The sequence below is a fragment of the Drosophila kikkawai genome, chromosome 2L, assembly GCF_030179895.1.
Source record: "Drosophila kikkawai strain 14028-0561.14 chromosome 2L, DkikHiC1v2, whole genome shotgun sequence".
In the NCBI taxonomy this organism is placed as follows: Eukaryota; Metazoa; Arthropoda; class Insecta; order Diptera; family Drosophilidae; genus Drosophila; species Drosophila kikkawai.
Window position 1 is genome coordinate 11081316 of NC_091728.1, and position 18326 is coordinate 11099641.

The 18326-nt window shown below is 42.8% G+C and overlaps 3 protein-coding genes across 3 annotated transcripts; 1 reads left to right on the forward strand and 2 right to left on the reverse strand.

Annotated features, from left to right (window-relative positions):
• Positions 1–4392: 4392 nt before the first annotated feature.
• ppk7 (pickpocket 7) lies at positions 4393–6620 on the reverse strand. The gene is made up of 5 exons (XM_017178169.1): positions 5661–6620; positions 5358–5490; positions 5235–5288; positions 4936–5178; positions 4393–4691 (listed from the first exon to the last, which is right to left on the reverse strand). Exons 1-5 carry the CDS (start codon positions 6618–6620, stop codon positions 4393–4395), a joined length of 1689 nt encoding a protein of 562 aa, XP_017033658.1.
• A 645-nt stretch (positions 6621–7265) lies between these two features.
• Positions 7266–8936, forward strand: ppk14 (pickpocket 14). The gene is made up of 4 exons (XM_017178168.1): positions 7266–7456; positions 7518–8106; positions 8163–8751; positions 8806–8936. Exons 1-4 carry the CDS (start codon positions 7266–7268, stop codon positions 8934–8936), a joined length of 1500 nt encoding a protein of 499 aa, XP_017033657.1.
• A 1127-nt stretch (positions 8937–10063) lies between these two features.
• On the reverse strand, positions 10064–11264 carry LOC108082669 (techylectin-5B). The gene is made up of 4 exons (XM_017178166.3): positions 11190–11264; positions 11089–11129; positions 10403–11038; positions 10064–10342 (listed from the first exon to the last, which is right to left on the reverse strand). The coding sequence occupies exons 1-4, from the start codon at positions 11262–11264 to the stop codon at positions 10192–10194; spliced, it is 903 nt and encodes a 300-aa protein (XP_017033655.1). The 3' UTR covers positions 10064–10191.
• Between the last annotated feature and the right edge of the window lie 7062 nt (positions 11265–18326).

Genomic DNA, 18326 nt, shown 5'->3' on the forward strand with positions numbered 1-18326 from the left:
CGAGAAAGGTGGCCTAATGGCTAAAATAGTCGAAGCTAATAGTTATTCTCTGTGAACCAACACAAATGTCTGCTGGGCATTGCAGTCGGGGCGAAATCCTAATTGATTATTTATAAACTTCTTAACTCCAGGCCCTTGAAAGTGTTGGTAAGTTGATGCTCTTAAAGAGGGAATTTATAATATTTTGTCTGGCAGATAATAGAAACACTGTAGTTTGCAGACAATTTTATTAATAATATTTAGGAAAAGATGTAATTATTTGTTTTTGGAGAATTTTTGTATTTACAATAGGCTATTATTTCTTTTATTTATTTTAAATATAATGTAATTTCTTAGGGACTTTCGTGATTTTTGGGAGAATTTGCTATTTGTCTTCGTATAATTGATTTCTTGGGTTTATAGCATTAAATATAGCTTGTGTGCAGGAACAATCCCTCATCAGTCCAATGCAAATTCCTACTATAGTACAGTTGTGACTTTGGCCATAACGCTCTAGGTTCTGCATCTGGCCAAGCCGCAATGTCCTGCATTTAATATGCAGCTCTTGTCCTGCCAGCCATGGCCAGGGCTTTGCCGCGATGATACATGCACAACATGCACTTGTAATCAAACATGTCCGTCGAGCTCAACCGCCATTTTGCAGCGAAGATGAACAGCGTCCAGAGGGTTCAGTGGGAACTCGGAGGAGCCCCCCGACCTTGTCTATTTGCATACAACACTTTGACGCATTGTTCGCCAGCCGCAAGGACAGATGGCAGCTTCTGCTGGGCCAACTGATGCCACGGCACTCCGCTCTACTTGAGCTCTAATTTAAAGTAAATTTAAATGTTCCCCACCAGCGCCTCCATCAACTTTAGCACCCTTTCCTGGATCCATGCCTCGTGGCCTTACACCGACAAGGAGCCACAGACTGACAGACCAAAATTTGCAAAGTAATTACGTTAACAAACGAGTTTTCCCTTCTTCTGACTTCAAGAGCTGGCAGCTCACTTTGAAATGAGTGTTAATTAATATGAATTTATGTAAGTAGTAGATAATCGAAGCGAAGATTTGCTTTGTTGCGTGCCAATTAACCCAATCGAATCGCTTTTGTCACTAAGCACGTCTCAGAGGAAAACGTTGACAAAGATTTTACTTAGGAGTAGGAGAAATCGATTGATTGATAATTTAAAAGGTGTTTTCATCGCTTTAATTTCAAGAAATAATGTTAAATTTAATCAAGAAATAAAATAAGAATTTATTGGCAAATTTGAGACGGAGTAAGTGACATCTAGAGACCACATTTACGTATTTATTTCAATTTTTAAAGTTCAATTAAATTAAAAATCAATTAAGATAAAAAGTGGAAAATCATTAGTAATGTTTACTTATAAGCTAGCAGTATTTCCCTTTAATAAATTCTTCACATGTTTGATGGTGAGCTTTTCTTGCTAAAAACCGCCATCAGTAGAACTTCCCAACCCAAGGAAGGTAAGTGAAAATCCTCTAAGAGCGCCCAAGTAATGCACATAAATAATAAATACAACGCGAAATTAACTTTCCGGTGACAGTCAGTCGCTCCACAACGTGCCTGCCCGCCGGAGAAGGGCGAAGGCAGCTGCTCCACCTTCGCCCAGAAGGAGGATTTTTGTGGAAAAAATAACTATTTACGAATGCAAAACACATTGAACGTTGAAAGCGTGCTACGTCGGTTTTTGTGTGGCTTTTACTTTTGAGGTGCAAAAAGCAACGGACCAAAATGGCTAGAGAAGCCGCAAGGAGAAGGAGGCATTAAGTTGACAGACGTAGCTAAATCTAAGGGTGGCAGCCATAAAAATTCATAAATTTTGGCTACGTCCTTTCTCTCACAGTAAGCGTTAGCAAGAAATATTGAATTGTATAGGAAAATAGCATGCTTAGGACGAAGGTTACTGCTTTAAGAGCAACTCTAGACTGAATAAAATTAGAAATTAAAAGTAAGGGATTTTCTTCTTTTTTTTGTTACGTTGACAAAGGCTTTGCAGATACCAAAAAGAATAATGCAAAATACCCCAGAAGCACCTAACAGCCAAGATAAGTCATTTCACTTGCCATATTTATGCCTGTTTATATATTAAATTTCATATAAATGTGTTGATAATGGCAGCTAGACAATGTCTAGACAGAGCAAACACTCGCAGTCATTTGACACCAGAGAGTGAAAGGTGAGGCGACCCTCGCACAACTTCATTGCACGGATGTCACAAATGCCACAAAATCCGCACCAGCTACAATGCAAAATTAATAGCTGTTGCATTGGAGCAGCAGCATGCTGTGCCGCAAGGTGGATCAGAAGCCCTTATGCCGGCGAAGGAATGTCAGCGACTGTTCACAGTCGTCACCATCGTTTAGGGGAAAATGTCAGAGGCAAAACTTTTCCTGCGATTATTTTAAGGGTGAGATCTATGCGTAGGACTCGTTAAATTTACCATAAAAGTTTTAAGGTGATGAATTAAAGTCATGGTAATATAAATATGATATAAACATCGGGATCAAATATATATCAGGATCAAAGCCTTGCCTTTACATCAAACGGGTTCTTTAAGACCCAAAATTCTGCTTATTTTAAGTAAGTAGAACTGATTCAGTTTCTTTTTCTTTTCCTTGTCAGCCACCTTCACTTCTCTGCATCATTACACATTTTCTTTTATTTCTATTTTAGTATTCTTCTCCTGACTGTGTCTGCATGAAATAAGAGTTAATCTTGTGTCCACTGGGAACGCACACATTTACAATGGGAAGCAGCCTCGTAACAGATGTCCTTGATTTTTTACTTGAGATGAAGGCAAGTAAAATATTTCGAAGCTGATTTCGCCAGCAGCTTTTCCTTTTGTGTGCATCTTGAAAATGCAACTTTGTTCAAATACATTTTCCAAGCTGAGTAAGCCGATTAGGTAGCAGGAAATGCCGTCTTATAAGCCAGATATGCCAATAGAAGGGTCAATATGTATTAGAACAATTTGGCTTTTCAAGATTTGTGGAATACATTGTCCTTTTGAGAAAAGAGTCTATGGCTTTTGAATGTGCATTTAGGGATAAAGTTAGGATAAACAAAGGTGGCTTTTGCTCGTGTTGCACTTTTCTTTATAATCTTAACAAAAATAGGTAACTAACTTTTTAATTATAATCACCAATAATTCATATTAACTTTAATGTTTTAGTTTTTAAAATTAACTCTGAAAATCAAAGTTCGTTACCTTAACAGAATTCACTGCATTGCCTTAGCCACAAGAAGTTGTGAATGATAATGTGAATGCGTCGCCGTCTTGTCAAATTGTGTCAATGTTCTGGGAACAAAGACTTCCACTTCCACGTCGGGCCGCAAACCGACAGGAAAAGGCTGCCTTGACATTTATTGGCCAATCCCCGGCCCCTTAGACTGCTGCCGTGTGTTCCACATTCCGGCAAATGCAGCAGCCAACACTGTTTGACAAGTTGACTTCATCAACTGTGCGCTGACAGCGTAAATATTTTACCAGTCCCGAACTAACGCCACTTATCTGCCCTCCAGTGTTGGCATTGAATAGATTTGACACAAATCAAATGTGATATTTTTAAATTTAATTCCCCACAGCGAACGTTATGGTTTGCTCCTATGACACTAGTTGGGAAAATGGGATGAGAAGCCCATACAGCGCAGACATTGTTACGGGTTATCTTGGATAGATGTGAATAAGTTTGGATAGCATAAGCCTTCCTAGGTCAACTTTTATGATAGCAAAGATAGTTAGTCTTTTGAATGGTCAAAATATTAAGTACACAAGCACGTCTTGCTAAAAATATACATACAAGGTTTGACAAGTAAGAAACAACTCTTAAATAAATAAAAAATGTATGAATATTACTCACAAAACAAAAATGAATGGAGGCTATTCCCAATTGGTGGGTTTTATACAAATTAAGACTCGAGCTACCATGACACAAGCCTTGCCCAACATACAAACTCAACTTAATTGCAGCGTAACCGCCTTTTGGGTTTCAGGGGCTGGGTCGGCCATGGGCCAAGTAAATGTCTCAATAAACTTCCGGCAAAGTATTTCCCACAGAGGCCACCGGCTTCGGGGGCACGACTTAACCTCAATTTTGATTAACAATGTCTGGCAATGAAGCTGTCAACGTGCGGCCAGGAACCGCAACCAGAGCCCGAAGGGAGGTGGTTGTAGCCAACCGGCAGACACACTCAATTTCTTGGGTGTCTGGGCAGGACGCCTCTTTGGAGGGGTTGCTGACAATTGCGAGCCTGAAAAATGAGCACAATTTGTTTGTTGACTCGGTGGCAGCTGGGTATGCCAACTATCAACCCGGCAGCCACTTAGTCGGACCTTTTGCCGTCAATGATTCCCTGCAAATACATATTTTATTGGGTCGCATTATTCACTTGCTAATAACATGCTTATGGGCGAACGTTAGGCGTTGCCAATTTTGAAAGTTGGCCTTCTGCCGGCGCGCCTGCTCCGCCTTCTGCTGCATTACGTAGTTTTCCATCAGCTGACTGGGCGTATTTTGGCGGAAGCTCAGCGTTTGTGTGGGCGTGGTTGTGGCCATGTTCTGCCAGCGACGGCGCAGACCGTCAATGCCAAAGGCCGGCACCTCAATGCACAGAAAGTAGGCCAACTCCATGCCGCTAATAAGGGAACAGCCAAGAAAAAGTCCAGCGATGCCACCGAAGCTAACTGTGGAAACATCAACAAGAAGTGGTTGCCTTCAGATTTAATCTAATCAATCTATATTAAGTAAGGTTTTGTTTATGAGTTTGTCGGAAATTGTTTAAGTTACCATGCCAGGTAAACTAAATAGACAAGTAATTAGATAATTAGTACAATTGAGATGAAATGGTTAGCTAAGCATACATTGTTTAACTGATAAACTGATGAAATCAATTTATTTATTAAGTAGTGATGAAATTGGTATACTGACCCATCAAGTCTACCCAGCCAAAGACGAGACTCGTTCGGTAGACCATAATGGTCTCGAAGCGGAAATGCACGTCCAAATCGACATATGAGGAGTTGCCATAAACGTCCGGCGGCAGAAAAGCTGGACGGACATCATTGATGTAGTTCAAAGAGTAGCAGTTCCGAAAGCATTTGCAGACCATCCCCTCGAAATTATTCCGGACAAAGCCCTTCTCGCCCGGCTGGTGGGAGTACGAGAGCAGGTCTGCGGATGAAGGTTATGAGCCACGGGGATGGGGGCTTTGGCCACTTCCCACTTACCATTGTGCTCCGCCAGGCAGAGCAAATCCTGCGACCGGCATGACCGATATTGGCCTTTGCAGAAGGATTAGAGGTTGGGGTGAGTTCGAAAGGCAGTGCTGCGGTTGGGCGAAACGTGCTTACCCGGTGGAAAAAGCAAGTCCATTGTGCAATTGCAGTAGCGCACTAAGTACTCCTGATGGCACTCCGATTGGCAATTCTCAATCATGTAAACGTAGCCCTGCAGGGACTTGAAGTCGTCGCTGTTGTGCTCATCCTAGGATTCAGTCAGTATGAAAATATGTGCAAATTACGGGATTCATTTGATTGAGTTAAAGGTTGGAGTAAGAAGCAACTGGAAGGAGTAGGGAAGCTCCTTTTTTGGAGCCTAAAGTGATCTTAAAGAGCGAATTCTAGTTGCTTCGTTTACGCTCGCCATTCACTCACATCGAACACACACTGCCGCTGGTCGGAGCGAACACCTCGCGTGTCATTGTCGTAAAAGTAGATGATGGGCTCTATCTCCAACGCCGTCTCCGTATTGGCGGGCACGTAGAACGGATTGTTGTGCCACACGAACGGCTCGGTGACCATGACATCGATGCCCTTCTCATTGTGCCTGCCCGGCCAGTGCTTGCTGGCTTGGATCAGGACCCGCACAGAAAGGCCGCTCATGGGACCCGCCGATCCTGTGCGCCAGGGCCACATGGGATCCAGCAGCTGCATACGCCGGCCCTCGTCAGTCTCCACGGTGTTGAAGGCCAGGCACAGCCCGTTCTTGCTGCGTCTCTTCGAGAAGATGTCGCAGCAATTGTATTGGAAGTGTCGCCACATGCAGTCCGTGAGCATTTCGTCGCAGCGCCATGTCATAAAGTCCACCACCTGGCTGAAGTTGATGTGGCCGAGTAGCTCAGTCGGCTGGCCGCGCAGCCTCTCGAAGGACTGAAAGTGGCCGAAGTAGGCATCGTCGTAACTGCCCAAGATGCGCTCAAACAGCGCCAGCAGGGCAGTGTCGCTGACATTCGCCATGAATCTGGACTTGGCCTGGGCCAGGCGCTGCCAGTTGAGCCGGTTCCGGTTGCAGATCGTAATCACCGGGAAGGGTATGCGGTACACCGGGTAGCGCGTGCTGTCCACCACCGTCTGGAAGTGACCGTCGTTGTAGCGGGCCGAGAGTATCAGGCACACATATACCGCTCCCAGAAATGCACTGATGAAGGTGCACAGCCAGACAAAGCGCTCCCACCGACTCGCCTTGGCGCTGAGGAGCCTGTCCAGGCCGTGTATGGTTGTCCGTCTACCGAACCGCAGGGCCAGCTGCCAGGCGGACTGGGCCAGCTTATGGGCATAGCGACGCGGCAGCGATGGCGGTGCCTGGCTTGCTGATGAAAAGTAGACTAACGTCATGACGGTTCCGGACTAAGTCTGGTCGCTGGACTCTCAGGACTTTTATACTTACTCTCCAATATGCGTGCCAGAATGCAGCCGGTAATTAGGTCCCGATTAACGCCTTGTCATGTCCCAGAACTGCCTGGATCTGACGTGCTTGGCGCCCATAAGCCATAAGGCTATGGGCTGTCAGCCCAAAGGTCACGCCAATCGACCCAGTATTCTCTGGAGATTTGACCCGATTTGCATCCCCCAACAGCCAGCTAAATGTGTCAAACTAATTGGCACCGAAATAAGTTCAATTGAATGCTATCTATCGCAAATGATTTGCAAACACTGATTAGAAATTACCTCCAATCAGGTCACTGAAGGGGTTTTGTCACTATGAGAACTACGAATACACTAACCTGTCGTTGCTAAGGCGGAATATTCCTTGTAATTTTATATATCGTTGCTATAGATATTCATGATCAGGCTCTCTAAACTCCTATACAAATCCGTACATATTTTAAATTTAAGATATGTATTATAATGTGTATAAACCGGAAACTCTTGAAAACGTTTTATGTATTAACCATACCCTTATATTACCCTAAAACCAAATAGATCTATGCTTGGTTTGCTATAAAAGCCTTGACCCTCTTGTGAAGCTCAAACTACACTATGTTTATTCGACCCGTTGCTAAAGTCAAGAGGGTACTGCCTGCTGATGCCTGGTGGAAGAGGTATCCCTCAAAAGAACTTAAAATGGAGAAAAAAACAGCCTGGATGGATCTTCTCGAGGGCTACATCACCAGATCCCATATTCATGGGCTATATTTGCTCTTTCTGCCTACAATGCGCAGACGAATGAGGTAAGAAAAGCAAGTAACATAGGAACTCCGAGTGATATCACCGGCAGTTTACCCTTGCCAGGTTCCTGTGGTCCCTCGCCCTGATCTCTGCTTGCTCGGTACTCGTCTACGTGAGCTATCTGCTGGGCGAGCGGTACCACAGCAAGCAGTTCAAGACCATTGTGGCCCATTCGCACGCCTCCATACATCACATCGCCTTTCCGGTGGTCATCATCTGCAACAGAAACCGACTGAACTGGTCTCGGCTACCGGAGGTCAAGCTGCAATACAACATTACGCCGACCCAAGAGGTTCTTTTCGAGCGCATTCTCACTGCCTACGACGGCTTGAGCTTCCATCAGTTCAACGTTTTCGATTCCCTGCAGGGTGAGTACTTGGACGACCTGAATCACCTTAACTTTACCCAGATTGTTACGGAGTTGTCCTGGAGGTGTGACGAAATTCTAGCGGATTGCCACTGGCAAACAGCGCCCCGGGACTGCTGTAAGATCTTCAGACCCCGCCGGCTGCCTTTGGGATTATGCCTGGCCTTCAATGAGCTGGAGCAGCGAAGGGGAACGGATACTGGCATAAACACGGGGCTGCTTCTCCGGCTACAGCTTCAAGAAGACAGCCATGCTCCGGGCAACAGGGGTCAAAAAGGATTTCTGGTGAGTAGTAAGGCTCCTTGAAATCTGGGCTCCAAATTTCAATTCCAATTCCTCAGCTGAACGTGGTGGAGGCCGACGTGTGGTTCGGCTTCGATATTGAAGTTGTACCCCACTACCGGACCAATGTGGCCGTCACAGCAGTGTACCATTACTTCGACGACAGTACCTTGAGTCTGTCCTCGCGGTGGCGGCGTTGCGTGAAGGACTACGAGCAGGACAGCGAGCACTTTCAGACCCTGGAGGGGCAGAAGTACATGCTGGAGAACTGCATGGCCGAGTGCCAGCAGCGATATCTGCTGCGCTACTGCAACTGCACTTTGGATCTGTTCTATCCGCCCTCCGAGTACGCCGCCTGCAGGCTAAAAGACCTGCCTTGCCTGTCCTCCCACAATCACCTCCTGCAGAACTTCGAGCAGGTGGGAGAGCACCCGTACGTCCACCGAGAGGAAGCGGGTCTGCTGTGCGAATGTCTGCACAACTGCAAATCCCTGACCTTGGTGACTGACATGCGCAAGAGCGTCCAGCAGCCCTGGCTGCAGGCCAACTCGAGCCGCCTCAGGAACACGTGGCTCAATGTGTACTTCAAGAAACCATCGATGCTGGTCTACAAGACAAACTTGATCTACACCTGGGTGGATTTGATCGGTATGTTGCGTGGTTTTGTATATTTTATTATATTATTTTGATTACTTCCTACAGTTTCCTTTGGCGGAATTTGTCAGCTTTGCTTAGGCTGCTCAATTATCAGTCTTATAGAGTTTATGTTCTTTGCACTCTTCAAAGTCCCACAATTCTACTGGAAACGAGCAAGAGGTGGACTTAATAAATAAATTAATAGAACTAATTAAATATAAGACCACTTTAAAATTTAATTCACTTTTACATAGGAATTTATTTATTAACTGTTCTAGCTTTTTTTTCAAATAACAAAGCTTTTACTGGTGAGGACAACCCTCATTCTCGAGTTAGCTAAGATTATTGCTACAGGTTGAATGTTATTTTCAAGCTCTTCAGGCTTCGAAGTAATATTTACATTTACGTACAAATGTAAGCTCTGAAATTATTTACGCACAACAACTAATATTTATACATTTTACCCTTAACTATGTTTTAAATTGTGTCACATTGCTTTAAGACCGTAAATTACGTTTATAAAAAGCGTAAGTATAAAAGGCTTTAGCGAGTTTTTTCTTTAAACAATGAAACCTAAATAGTTCTATACTAATTATACCGTCATATGAATCTTAATAAATAACCAAAATAGTCTGGAAAAAAATGAAAAGAAAATGTTTCTAAGAGAAGAACAAAATGGTCTTGAGATAATATTATAGCAAAAAGTTTTAATTTTTAAACAAAGTGTTATTAAAATAATGTAAATAATTCTAAAAGTTCATATTAAGCACGTTTTTTCCCTGAGTGTAGCTATGGTTTCCTAGAGAGACTTTATGCGCATGCTCTTGGGCACTTACATATCTTTTAGAAAGAAAAAGATAAGGAAAGTCGAGGGTAAACATAGAACATAGACTAAAATACTATGAATAAGGGAGAACAAGGCGCCAAATTGTACTTATATATAAGACTTGAAAAACATAGGATATAGACACAGAACATAGAAGCAAAGGACGTAGACAAAAATGAACTACTTTACTTAAGTTTACTAAAGACTTCATAGCAACTAAAACATAGAAATCATAGAACATGGAACATGGACACAACAAGTAGATTGCTAACATAGAACATAGAACATTCGATAGAAATGGAAGATACATGCAGTAGTGGTAGAATGAGCTCAACGAAAAAAGTATCTTCGAGATACATAATTCTAAAGTAGGGTAGAAAAACATACATTTGCATATGTTATTATTATTTATGTTTTAAAAAATCTTTAATTAATATTTTAAATACTGGTGCTTGACATATTTTTATAAGATATACAACATAGAGTGCGTTTAATAATTTAAAATTGTGAAGGGAAGTTTATAGTAGGTTGGCATGAAAAATCGATGTTTCGCTGCTGCTGTCCACTTGGTGCGCTTTCGTTGCCGTCGAACCTTGTATTCAATTTTCGAATACAAACCATTCAATCTACTTCTTCATTGAACAGAGGCATTTGGGTCGAACCATCATTTGCATCACTTTATACGAATAGTCCTCCTCTCGCCAAGAGTGCCAAACCATCCCTTTCCACTTTAAAATTTCACCTTCGTCTCCGTGGAGATACAGGCCGAAAAGATTACTGAAAGAAAGCAATTTCTTTAGAGTGTAATATAAATCATTTAGTTATTAGTATTACTACCTATTGGTGCAATTGATGTACCACCAAGGACCCATGTACTCTGCGGCACAGTTCTTATCCCACGCATCGTTGTCTCTATCGTAGGTGGAGAAGTTTTGGTTCTTGTTCTGGACCAGGGAGTCGCCGGCATCTCCAGTAAATCTGCCCAACTTTGTCATTGCATAAAATTGGTTTTCGCTTTCAATGAAAAAGTCATCGTAATGCGCATAGCGCGTCTGTCCCTCAAAGTCCTCCAGGTGTATGTACAGGTCGTGGGGCTGCGACTTGGTTATGGCGTGCAGTTTATCTAATCCAATGAAGAAGTCTTTTGTGAGATCGCCAAATCCATTCTTGTATTCCTCCCAATTGAGAAAGAAATTCAATTTATTGCTGGTGCGACGGGCAATCACAGCCCAGCCAGGACCGGCAATTTTGGCATCGCACGACACCTGAAAAGGATCCAGTCCCGACACTTGAACTGTGTAAATGCCGTGGGATGTGGACTGAGTGGGACATTGCGAAGGATATGACTGGGAAAGCCCTGTTGCATTCAATTCGATAATCTGCTGGACGATATGGGAGATACTCTGACTACTGGGATTGTCGTTGATTTTGGACAAAGCTTCTTTGTATATCGCATCTAGTTCCAGTTTCTGCCTGGTATTATAACTCGTATTAGCTTGTGTTTACAACGAATATATTCTTACCTGTTCACTTCCTCTTGGCTTGAGGTAGGACTTGTTGAAATCTATGGGTATTTAAGTAATATATTCTCTTTTTTTTAATGTCTAAAGGTTTTGTATCTTACCAAACCGTTGCCATCTGACTGCGTGGTGAAATCTATAAGGCAAAAAATGACCAGGTAAAACCACACTAAACGCATGGTAACGCTTTGAGAACTGATAGTAAACTACCACTATTACGAAGCTTTTATGGATAATATGGACACTAGTCAGCATGAAAAACATTGCGAATATTAAAGATCTTGAATTTCAGAGTTTTACATATTAATTTAATATACTATACTTATATCTCAAGTTTTAGTTTGACTTATATTGGCATTTGTAGAGTTATTTATGCCTTAAAGAAATCATGTTTTTTTTGAATAGTGTGCCAATTCTAATAAGTTTTACTGCTATCTACTTTATTAATAGGCTTATCAAGTCTGTACTTAGGCAAATAATATATGATTCAGATAAAACCAATTACGTTTAAGGGTTTATGTAATCGAATCTTGAAATAAGTACTATATTTAAGAGTTTAATAATTACGAACAGTGATTATTTAATTAATGAGTCTTGTAAGAGATGTAAATACAACCTTTTTATTTTCAATGGAATACTTTTTGTAAGAATGTAACTAAAAACAAAATCTTAATCGCCAAATTCCAGATATATGGTTTCGGGCCTCCTTTAAACTGAAGAAGAGTTGCACTGCGGCATCCAAAATATATATCTTCGTTGCCGCTGTGCTCCTAGTGAGGTTTTAACGGTTTATTGACTGGCCGCGAGCGGTGTCTTAACTGCTGCAATGTCGCGTTCCCCGTTTAACAAGCGTCCTCCGGATGTGGGCCGCGGTCCGGACTCCGGACTCCGGAGCTCCATACAGATGGTCCTGGCCCCAGCAGAGGCGGGTGGGTTGTCTTGTCGAAATTACTCTCATAAACGTGACTTGACATAATAATCTGGCTGGCGCGCTCCGACTTTGCCCGCTAGCTTTGTATTTTTCACTCTGCCTCCTGATTTCGAGCCCGCTGCCATCTTTGTCTAATATTTCTTTCGCTTCTCCTTGCCCTTCCTGATGCCTGGCTTCCAAGGTGGCGTTAATTTTTTTGGGTTCTTCTTTTAATTTTTTTTTTACTTTTTTTTTTTGCGGTCAAGTTTTATGTTTTTTCGCTTTGGGTTGGATGCCGCCTGGCGAATATGGCAAAAATTTCATTAGTTTTACAAACAAGCAAGCAAACAGACCAAGAAACAAATATTTGTGCTTGAATTTTTGAACAGTTTAGTGGCAGTTGTTGTTGCTGCCATTGTTGCGAGTGTTGCGAGTTTTTATCTTGAACGAGAAAAACAAAAAAAAGAAAGCAACTGCTTCCACAATCTAGGGTTATGGTCAGGTTCAGGTGAAGGTACACCGGACTCGAGGGATATCGAGTAAAAAGAAAACGTATCAAAGAAATAGCACAGCTGGGATTCATTTTAAAGCAAACAGAAGGCTCTTTCTTGATTTGCTGGCTCATATTAATATGTCTTGAATCTCTAACTAAGATTAAAGCAACTAAAATTAGCAGCCAAGGTGCTTATAAACTAGAACTTTTAAGTAAGTTATATTTTTTTTAATTAACTAAACTAGTCTTGATAAAAGGTTCGAGTATTTTGCAGAGTAAAAATGCTTTAAATTTGATTTAAGAAATTAATTTTTTAAGCGGTCTTGGATTTTTTACGCCCACGTGCCTTGGGCTAATAAAATCTAAACAGAGATCTGCGACAACCCGTTTCTATATATTTAGGTGGGCACTGTTGTCCTTTCGTTCAACACAGGCCTCACAGGCCAAGGACAACAATGTGGAGAGTTGCGTGGTCAGGACATGTCTTTGGCAGGCTTTACTTTTTTCCGGCATTTTTTATTATACGCTGACAGGGTATTTTAATATAACTAATTTGGTTGTAAAGGAGTCATATATACAGCACATACCTTCTTGATTAGCATCAACAGCCGAGTTGATCTAGCCATGTCCAAAAATAAGATACCAGCGTGCAGATTTATTAACCTGCTTTCTATATTTATTTGTCCAAAAAATTATTTAATAAAATATCCATAAATATTTTCAAAGAATCTGAATATATTTAGGTCTTCTGGAAGGTGTAATATGCTCCAAAAACCAGTGATTATAATATTAACAGCAATTTAAGGCATTTATCCAACATCTGTTGTATATATTCACAGGACGATAGCATATAAATATAGGGTATACGGTGTTCGGTTGTAATATCCACCACTGACTGCCCAACAGCGGCATACACCTTGTCTCATAAATTATTGCGAAGAGGTTACTTTGTAATCAGCAAATTAACTTTATCGCCGACAGCGCTTCGGATATGAAAGTGTGTGTGTGTGTGCTTGGCTGTTCAGAGCACACTAATGGACACAGTGGTGGGGTTCAGATTTTGACCTCCTGATGGAGTGACCGACCTGTGACTACTAGGTGACGAAGCTCACTCCAGGGTGGGCTACCATAAAAAAAGAAGAGGAAAAGAACGTTTTTATATATATGCACCAATCAGTCATTAAATCAGGCAACATGCCTGCCTGTAGATAATCGAATTTTTAATGTTTGCTCTGTGTGTGGGGTCGCATAACTCATAAGTTTCCCTCCCGCAGTGAAATTTGCGGTGTGTCGCGGCTGTGTAGGCACTGGTTACAAATGCAGCCAAGATATATGGCGGCAGGGGGCAGCACATCAGAGCGTGGCAACCGCCCCATGCGGTAATTTACCTAATTTTCAATGTCAACTCCCTTCCGCGCCCATTTGGGGCTCTGATTGGATTCCGGCGTATTGAGTCCTAATCTCCCGCCCTCTCCCCGTTTCCCAATCGCGAGTTAATCGAATCTGCCCTTTATTGACGCATTTTCGTATCTGAGCAGCCTGCCACCCAATTTCGTTGTTTGCATTTAATTTTTTCCCCGCCTCGGTGTTCATTTTGATGCCCTTTCACAGAGTTCTGCAGTTTTTTGTGGGTAGTCACTGAAGTCCACCTGATTTTAAGAGACTAACTCGCAGAGTTTTATAGCTGTCAACTTGAAACTTATTCAAGCTCCTTTTCTTGTATTTTTACAACTAAAGTTTAAAAGGGTTTTGACAAAGAAGACTCTATTATTTTCTATCTTAAGGATGATCACAGCTTACTGTATATTTTATAATTATTTAAACATTTCATACATATTTCCCAGATTAATTTAATGCCTCTCGATTTTAGGTATTCCGTAAGGGTATAGAAGCCTTGGCTTCCTGACCTCGTTCTTGTTATCTCTTTGTATTTGCTAATTCCTGGCCATAATGCAAAAAGTTGTTGCCGCTAAGCTTATTTTATATTCAAGCCACAAGTTAAATGCTGTTAATAAACACTTTGTCAGCGTTTACAGTTTGTTTGAGCAACATAAAGGTTGCCGGCAAGCGGTGGTAAGGTGCTTTTCATTAAAGTTTTATCGAGCCCACTAGATGGACACTTTAGGCTATTCATTTTCAGATGAGTTATTGATAAGCAGAGGTGATATATCGAAAGGCGAACGGCTGTCAAAGTGTCGCAGCAACAGATTTTAATTTGGGACGGGCCCAAATGTAGGCATACGACGAGTTTAGTCACCTGCCAGACCCAAATCCAGTGGAGTCAGACTGCCAATGTGTTGCCGGGACCATTTAATAAGGCACGGATTATCGCCAGGCATTATTTCAATCACATACCAAGTGTCGAGTATTTAGCAGACAAGGAGCACGCGCCTCCGCTTCCTGCCTCTGCCACTGCCACTGCTCCTGGCCATTCCAGGCTATATTCCCCACGATCCCCTCCAGCTTCTGTCAGGCCGGGCCGTCAGCTGACTTCTTCGGCCGAGGGGCTGAGCTTCCTAAAAAAGCCAATAAAAATACTTTGTTTGACAAATAAAAGCCGCAGTGAGGGGAGCTTTGCCGATAAAACGGTGCAAGATAGCCGGGGCGGCCGCAGGGGTTCGCTCCCGAGGAACGGCTCTCTGTCCGTGTAACTGACAGGTCGCACATATGTGCCTGTGGACGGGGATGGGCGAGATGGGGTGTTTGTGCAGAGTCTTCACATCGTTTGACTTTACGAGCCAGTCCAAGTGCCCTGCGACCGTTGGGTGTCTGGTAATGCCCAGCTTCCGGTCGGGCATGCTCGAATGGCATTCATAGTAGAGAATTTAGGGTTAACATCTTTAAATTTCAAATATATTGTTATATTGTTATATTAGTGTCCAATCATTACATTATTTTTTCCCCGATGTCAAAGAGATCTCTTCGATATTAGCCACTGCCTGGTTAGGGTGTTATCCTGGTCGTGGCCTTTCGCTCTATTTGGCTTTGACTCCGGAACTTAACGAATCTTGTTGTTGATGCTGTCGACAACTGTCTTTCGTCTTTCTTCGCTGTCTGTTTGATAATAATCAACGCTGACGACGTTGCCATTTCATATGTTTGCCAACATGAGAGCGACCATCGCCGATATGCCCGTATTTATGCCTCGGCTGGGTGTGTTTATGTGCATCCTAGTATTGGAACATGTTTTTCCTTCCCACTCACATTTGTTCCTATTGTTAGACAGTAGTCCCGCCGCCAACTTTAAACCGGACTTAAAGAGCAGGCCAGGCGAAGACGAAGCCGCCCTGCCTGCGTGATTCTGGTCACGGCTGTCAGCTTGGATCATTTTTGGCGCGGGTTAAAACTAATTAAAATCGGGGGGGAAGCAGCTTCGGCTCAGATTTAATATGCAAACGAGTCGGGCGCCAGCAGCGGATGTCACTGCCGCCTTTTGGGCTTAATTTAAAAATGCTGAGACTTGAGCCGGTTGGAGGCACACTTCGAAATTGAAATTCTCATTACGCATCTCGGGATTTGTGTCATTGGTGTTTGCTCATACTCGGCAATCGATGCACACAGGCTTCAGTCCCGACGATCCCTCACACTTTGAGTCATGATTACAGCTCGCATATTAATCAACTGACCAAATCATGCAAGCTCCGTTTATGACTCGTCAATGTCCTCCTCCCAAAATTTGTTTTGCCCAACGTTTGTGTGTTAGTTAATTGCAGTTCCCCAATCTCCGATATGCCCTGCCCGGGAGTGTGTGCACAAGGATTCATTGGCAAACACAAATCGCCGCTTGACTGCTGAAAATTTCAATAAATGATTGCGTACTTTTGAGAGCTGCAATATTTGTCGGCATGTTTGGGTTTTATTTGTTTGCCGGTTGCCAGTTGCCGGCTGCCTGCCACTTTTCCCTTTGGACAGCGGCTTAAAGTTATTCCAGTTTCGAATTTATTGAACTCAGCTCCGTTCATGAGTGACTTATTGTAGTTGAAAATATTATTAGCATTTAATTGCAATATTGCCTCTCTGGTAGATTGACTTGACTGCTAAATATCAGAGAAGAAGAGTAAAATAATCATTATATTAGTAGACTTTTACCAATGGTACAGGTTTTGTATGTTTTTGTATATTTCAATCAAAATTATGAGGGATCTTTGGGACACAAATGTGTTTTGTTTTCAATTTTTTAAATAAATAAATTTATTTTATATTTTTTTTTATTTATTTTTAACTAGTTTTTTAGGTTTATTAACAAATTACTTAAATTTCCACTACTTGTCACTTCTATTTCTAACGTATTTACCAAAAAGTTGAACGATTTTCTGCAATGTATAAACAGTTCCCCGAAAATTAAATAGATTAGAATTTCACAATTTCGGATTTCTGGGCTTTATTTGCTTTAATAATTGTATGCACACTGAAAAAAGTTGAACATATATATAAAATGATTTATTGCTCCGTTTCCCAAAGTTCGCTCTTCGTGTGAAACCCAGCACGTGTTTTTTACATTTGTCTGTGCACATCCCTGGCTATTATAAAAGGCACAACAATGATGCTAACAACGGCAAACAGAAATCGGCTGGACAAATGGCACATACATATGTATGTACATATGTAGTTACTCAAACAGACAAAAATAATAGACAAACCAATCTCCGAAAACCCGGCGAAAAACATTTGGAAACATTGTGGTGATGCCGCGACAAGCCATCGGGAGTGGGGAAAGATTCGGGGGACCGGGAGACTGTTATATAATAAACACACGCGGCTTGGCTTTGTGGACTAACTAGACAGGGCGGCAGGCCGTCGGACAGACACATCATGGGTGAGCCTCGAATAGCAGCCAATGGCTCTGTCGCTGACACGGGAGCCCGAGGACTAGCCGCAGATTTCTGGCTTCTGGATGTTGTGTTGATGGCGCCGAGCCTGGCATTTTGCGCATTTGTTTTGGGAACTCGTGCGGGTGGGGGATGAGCTGGGAGCGGCTCCCCTTCCTGTGTGTGTGTGTGTGTGTGGGTTAATTAGGGTGGTGCAGGTTATCATGAAGTTTGTCGCAACAACAATTGAAATTGAACTAATTAATCGCTGAGTCGGACATTCGTGCCGCGCACAAGAGAGGTCTCTCCCCGCTGTTGGCACTAATATATCGCTGCGAAATTTGCTTATTCCAATTACAAGCCCACTCCCGGTTTATAGTGACGGCCCGGCGAACAGTGATTTCATCAGCCGCCGCGCCGTCAGTCCGTCAATGTCCCATTCCCGCCGAGCAATCAATCAATGCGGAACCGGCCAGTCGTTGCCCTCGTACCCCCAGCGAGCAACACGTGTTTCCCTCGACGGATTCCGGCCAGCAACCACGGAGCACGTGACGCCGGACCCCAAATCCCAGCAAAGCCCCTGACCTGGAATATGAGCATGGTACTGACTATGTGTGGCGGCGGCAACGGCTTCCGATTCACACTATGCGCAATTTCCCAGCTGGATTGCGTCACTCGAACTCGCGCTTTTTGCCGGCGAAGCGGTTTATTTTAAACCCAATTATAAGGCAAGCCCATCGGACTTAATGTATGGGGAATACATTTGACTTACATGAATGAATGAAAGCCCGCGCTGATAAGGCGAGCGGAGCGACAGAGGGGCGATATATGTTCCGACATGCGTCTCGCTTCCCGGTCGCCGTAAAATCTGAAAACATTGGACTCGGCACTCCAGACAGGGGTAAACAGCTCATTAATTCAGACCTCAGACTGCCAAGAAGCCCTGGTAAATAATATAATTGGATAAAGGCCAACTTATGCTTATAGCTTTTACTTTTAAGCTTAGCCGTAAACTAATTTAGAAATAATA

Coding starts and splice junctions, on each gene's coding strand:
- ppk7 (XM_017178169.1), bottom strand. CDS start 6,620: ATGACGTTAGTCTACTTTTCATCAGCAAGCCAGGCACCGCCATCGCTG. Junction 5,491..5,660: donor AGCGGCAGTGTGTGTTCGAT/GTGAGTGAATGG, acceptor ACTGAATCCTAG/GATGAGCACAACAGCGACGA. Junction 5,179..5,234: donor CTGCCTGGCGGAGCACAATG/GTAAGTGGGAAG, acceptor CTTCATCCGCAG/ACCTGCTCTCGTACTCCCAC.
- LOC108082669 (XM_017178166.3), bottom strand. CDS start 11,264: ATGCGTTTAGTGTGGTTTTACCTGGTCATTTTTTGCCTTATAGATTTC. Junction 11,039..11,088: donor AGCCAAGAGGAAGTGAACAG/GTAAGAATATAT, acceptor TTATAATACCAG/GCAGAAACTGGAACTAGATG. Junction 10,343..10,402: donor TACATCAATTGCACCAATAG/GTAGTAATACTA, acceptor GCTTTCTTTCAG/TAATCTTTTCGGCCTGTATC.
- ppk14 (XM_017178168.1), top strand. CDS start 7,266: ATGTTTATTCGACCCGTTGCTAAAGTCAAGAGGGTACTGCCTGCTGAT. Junction 8,107..8,162: donor GGGGTCAAAAAGGATTTCTG/GTGAGTAGTAAG, acceptor CCAATTCCTCAG/CTGAACGTGGTGGAGGCCGA. Junction 8,752..8,805: donor CACCTGGGTGGATTTGATCG/GTATGTTGCGTG, acceptor TACTTCCTACAG/TTTCCTTTGGCGGAATTTGT.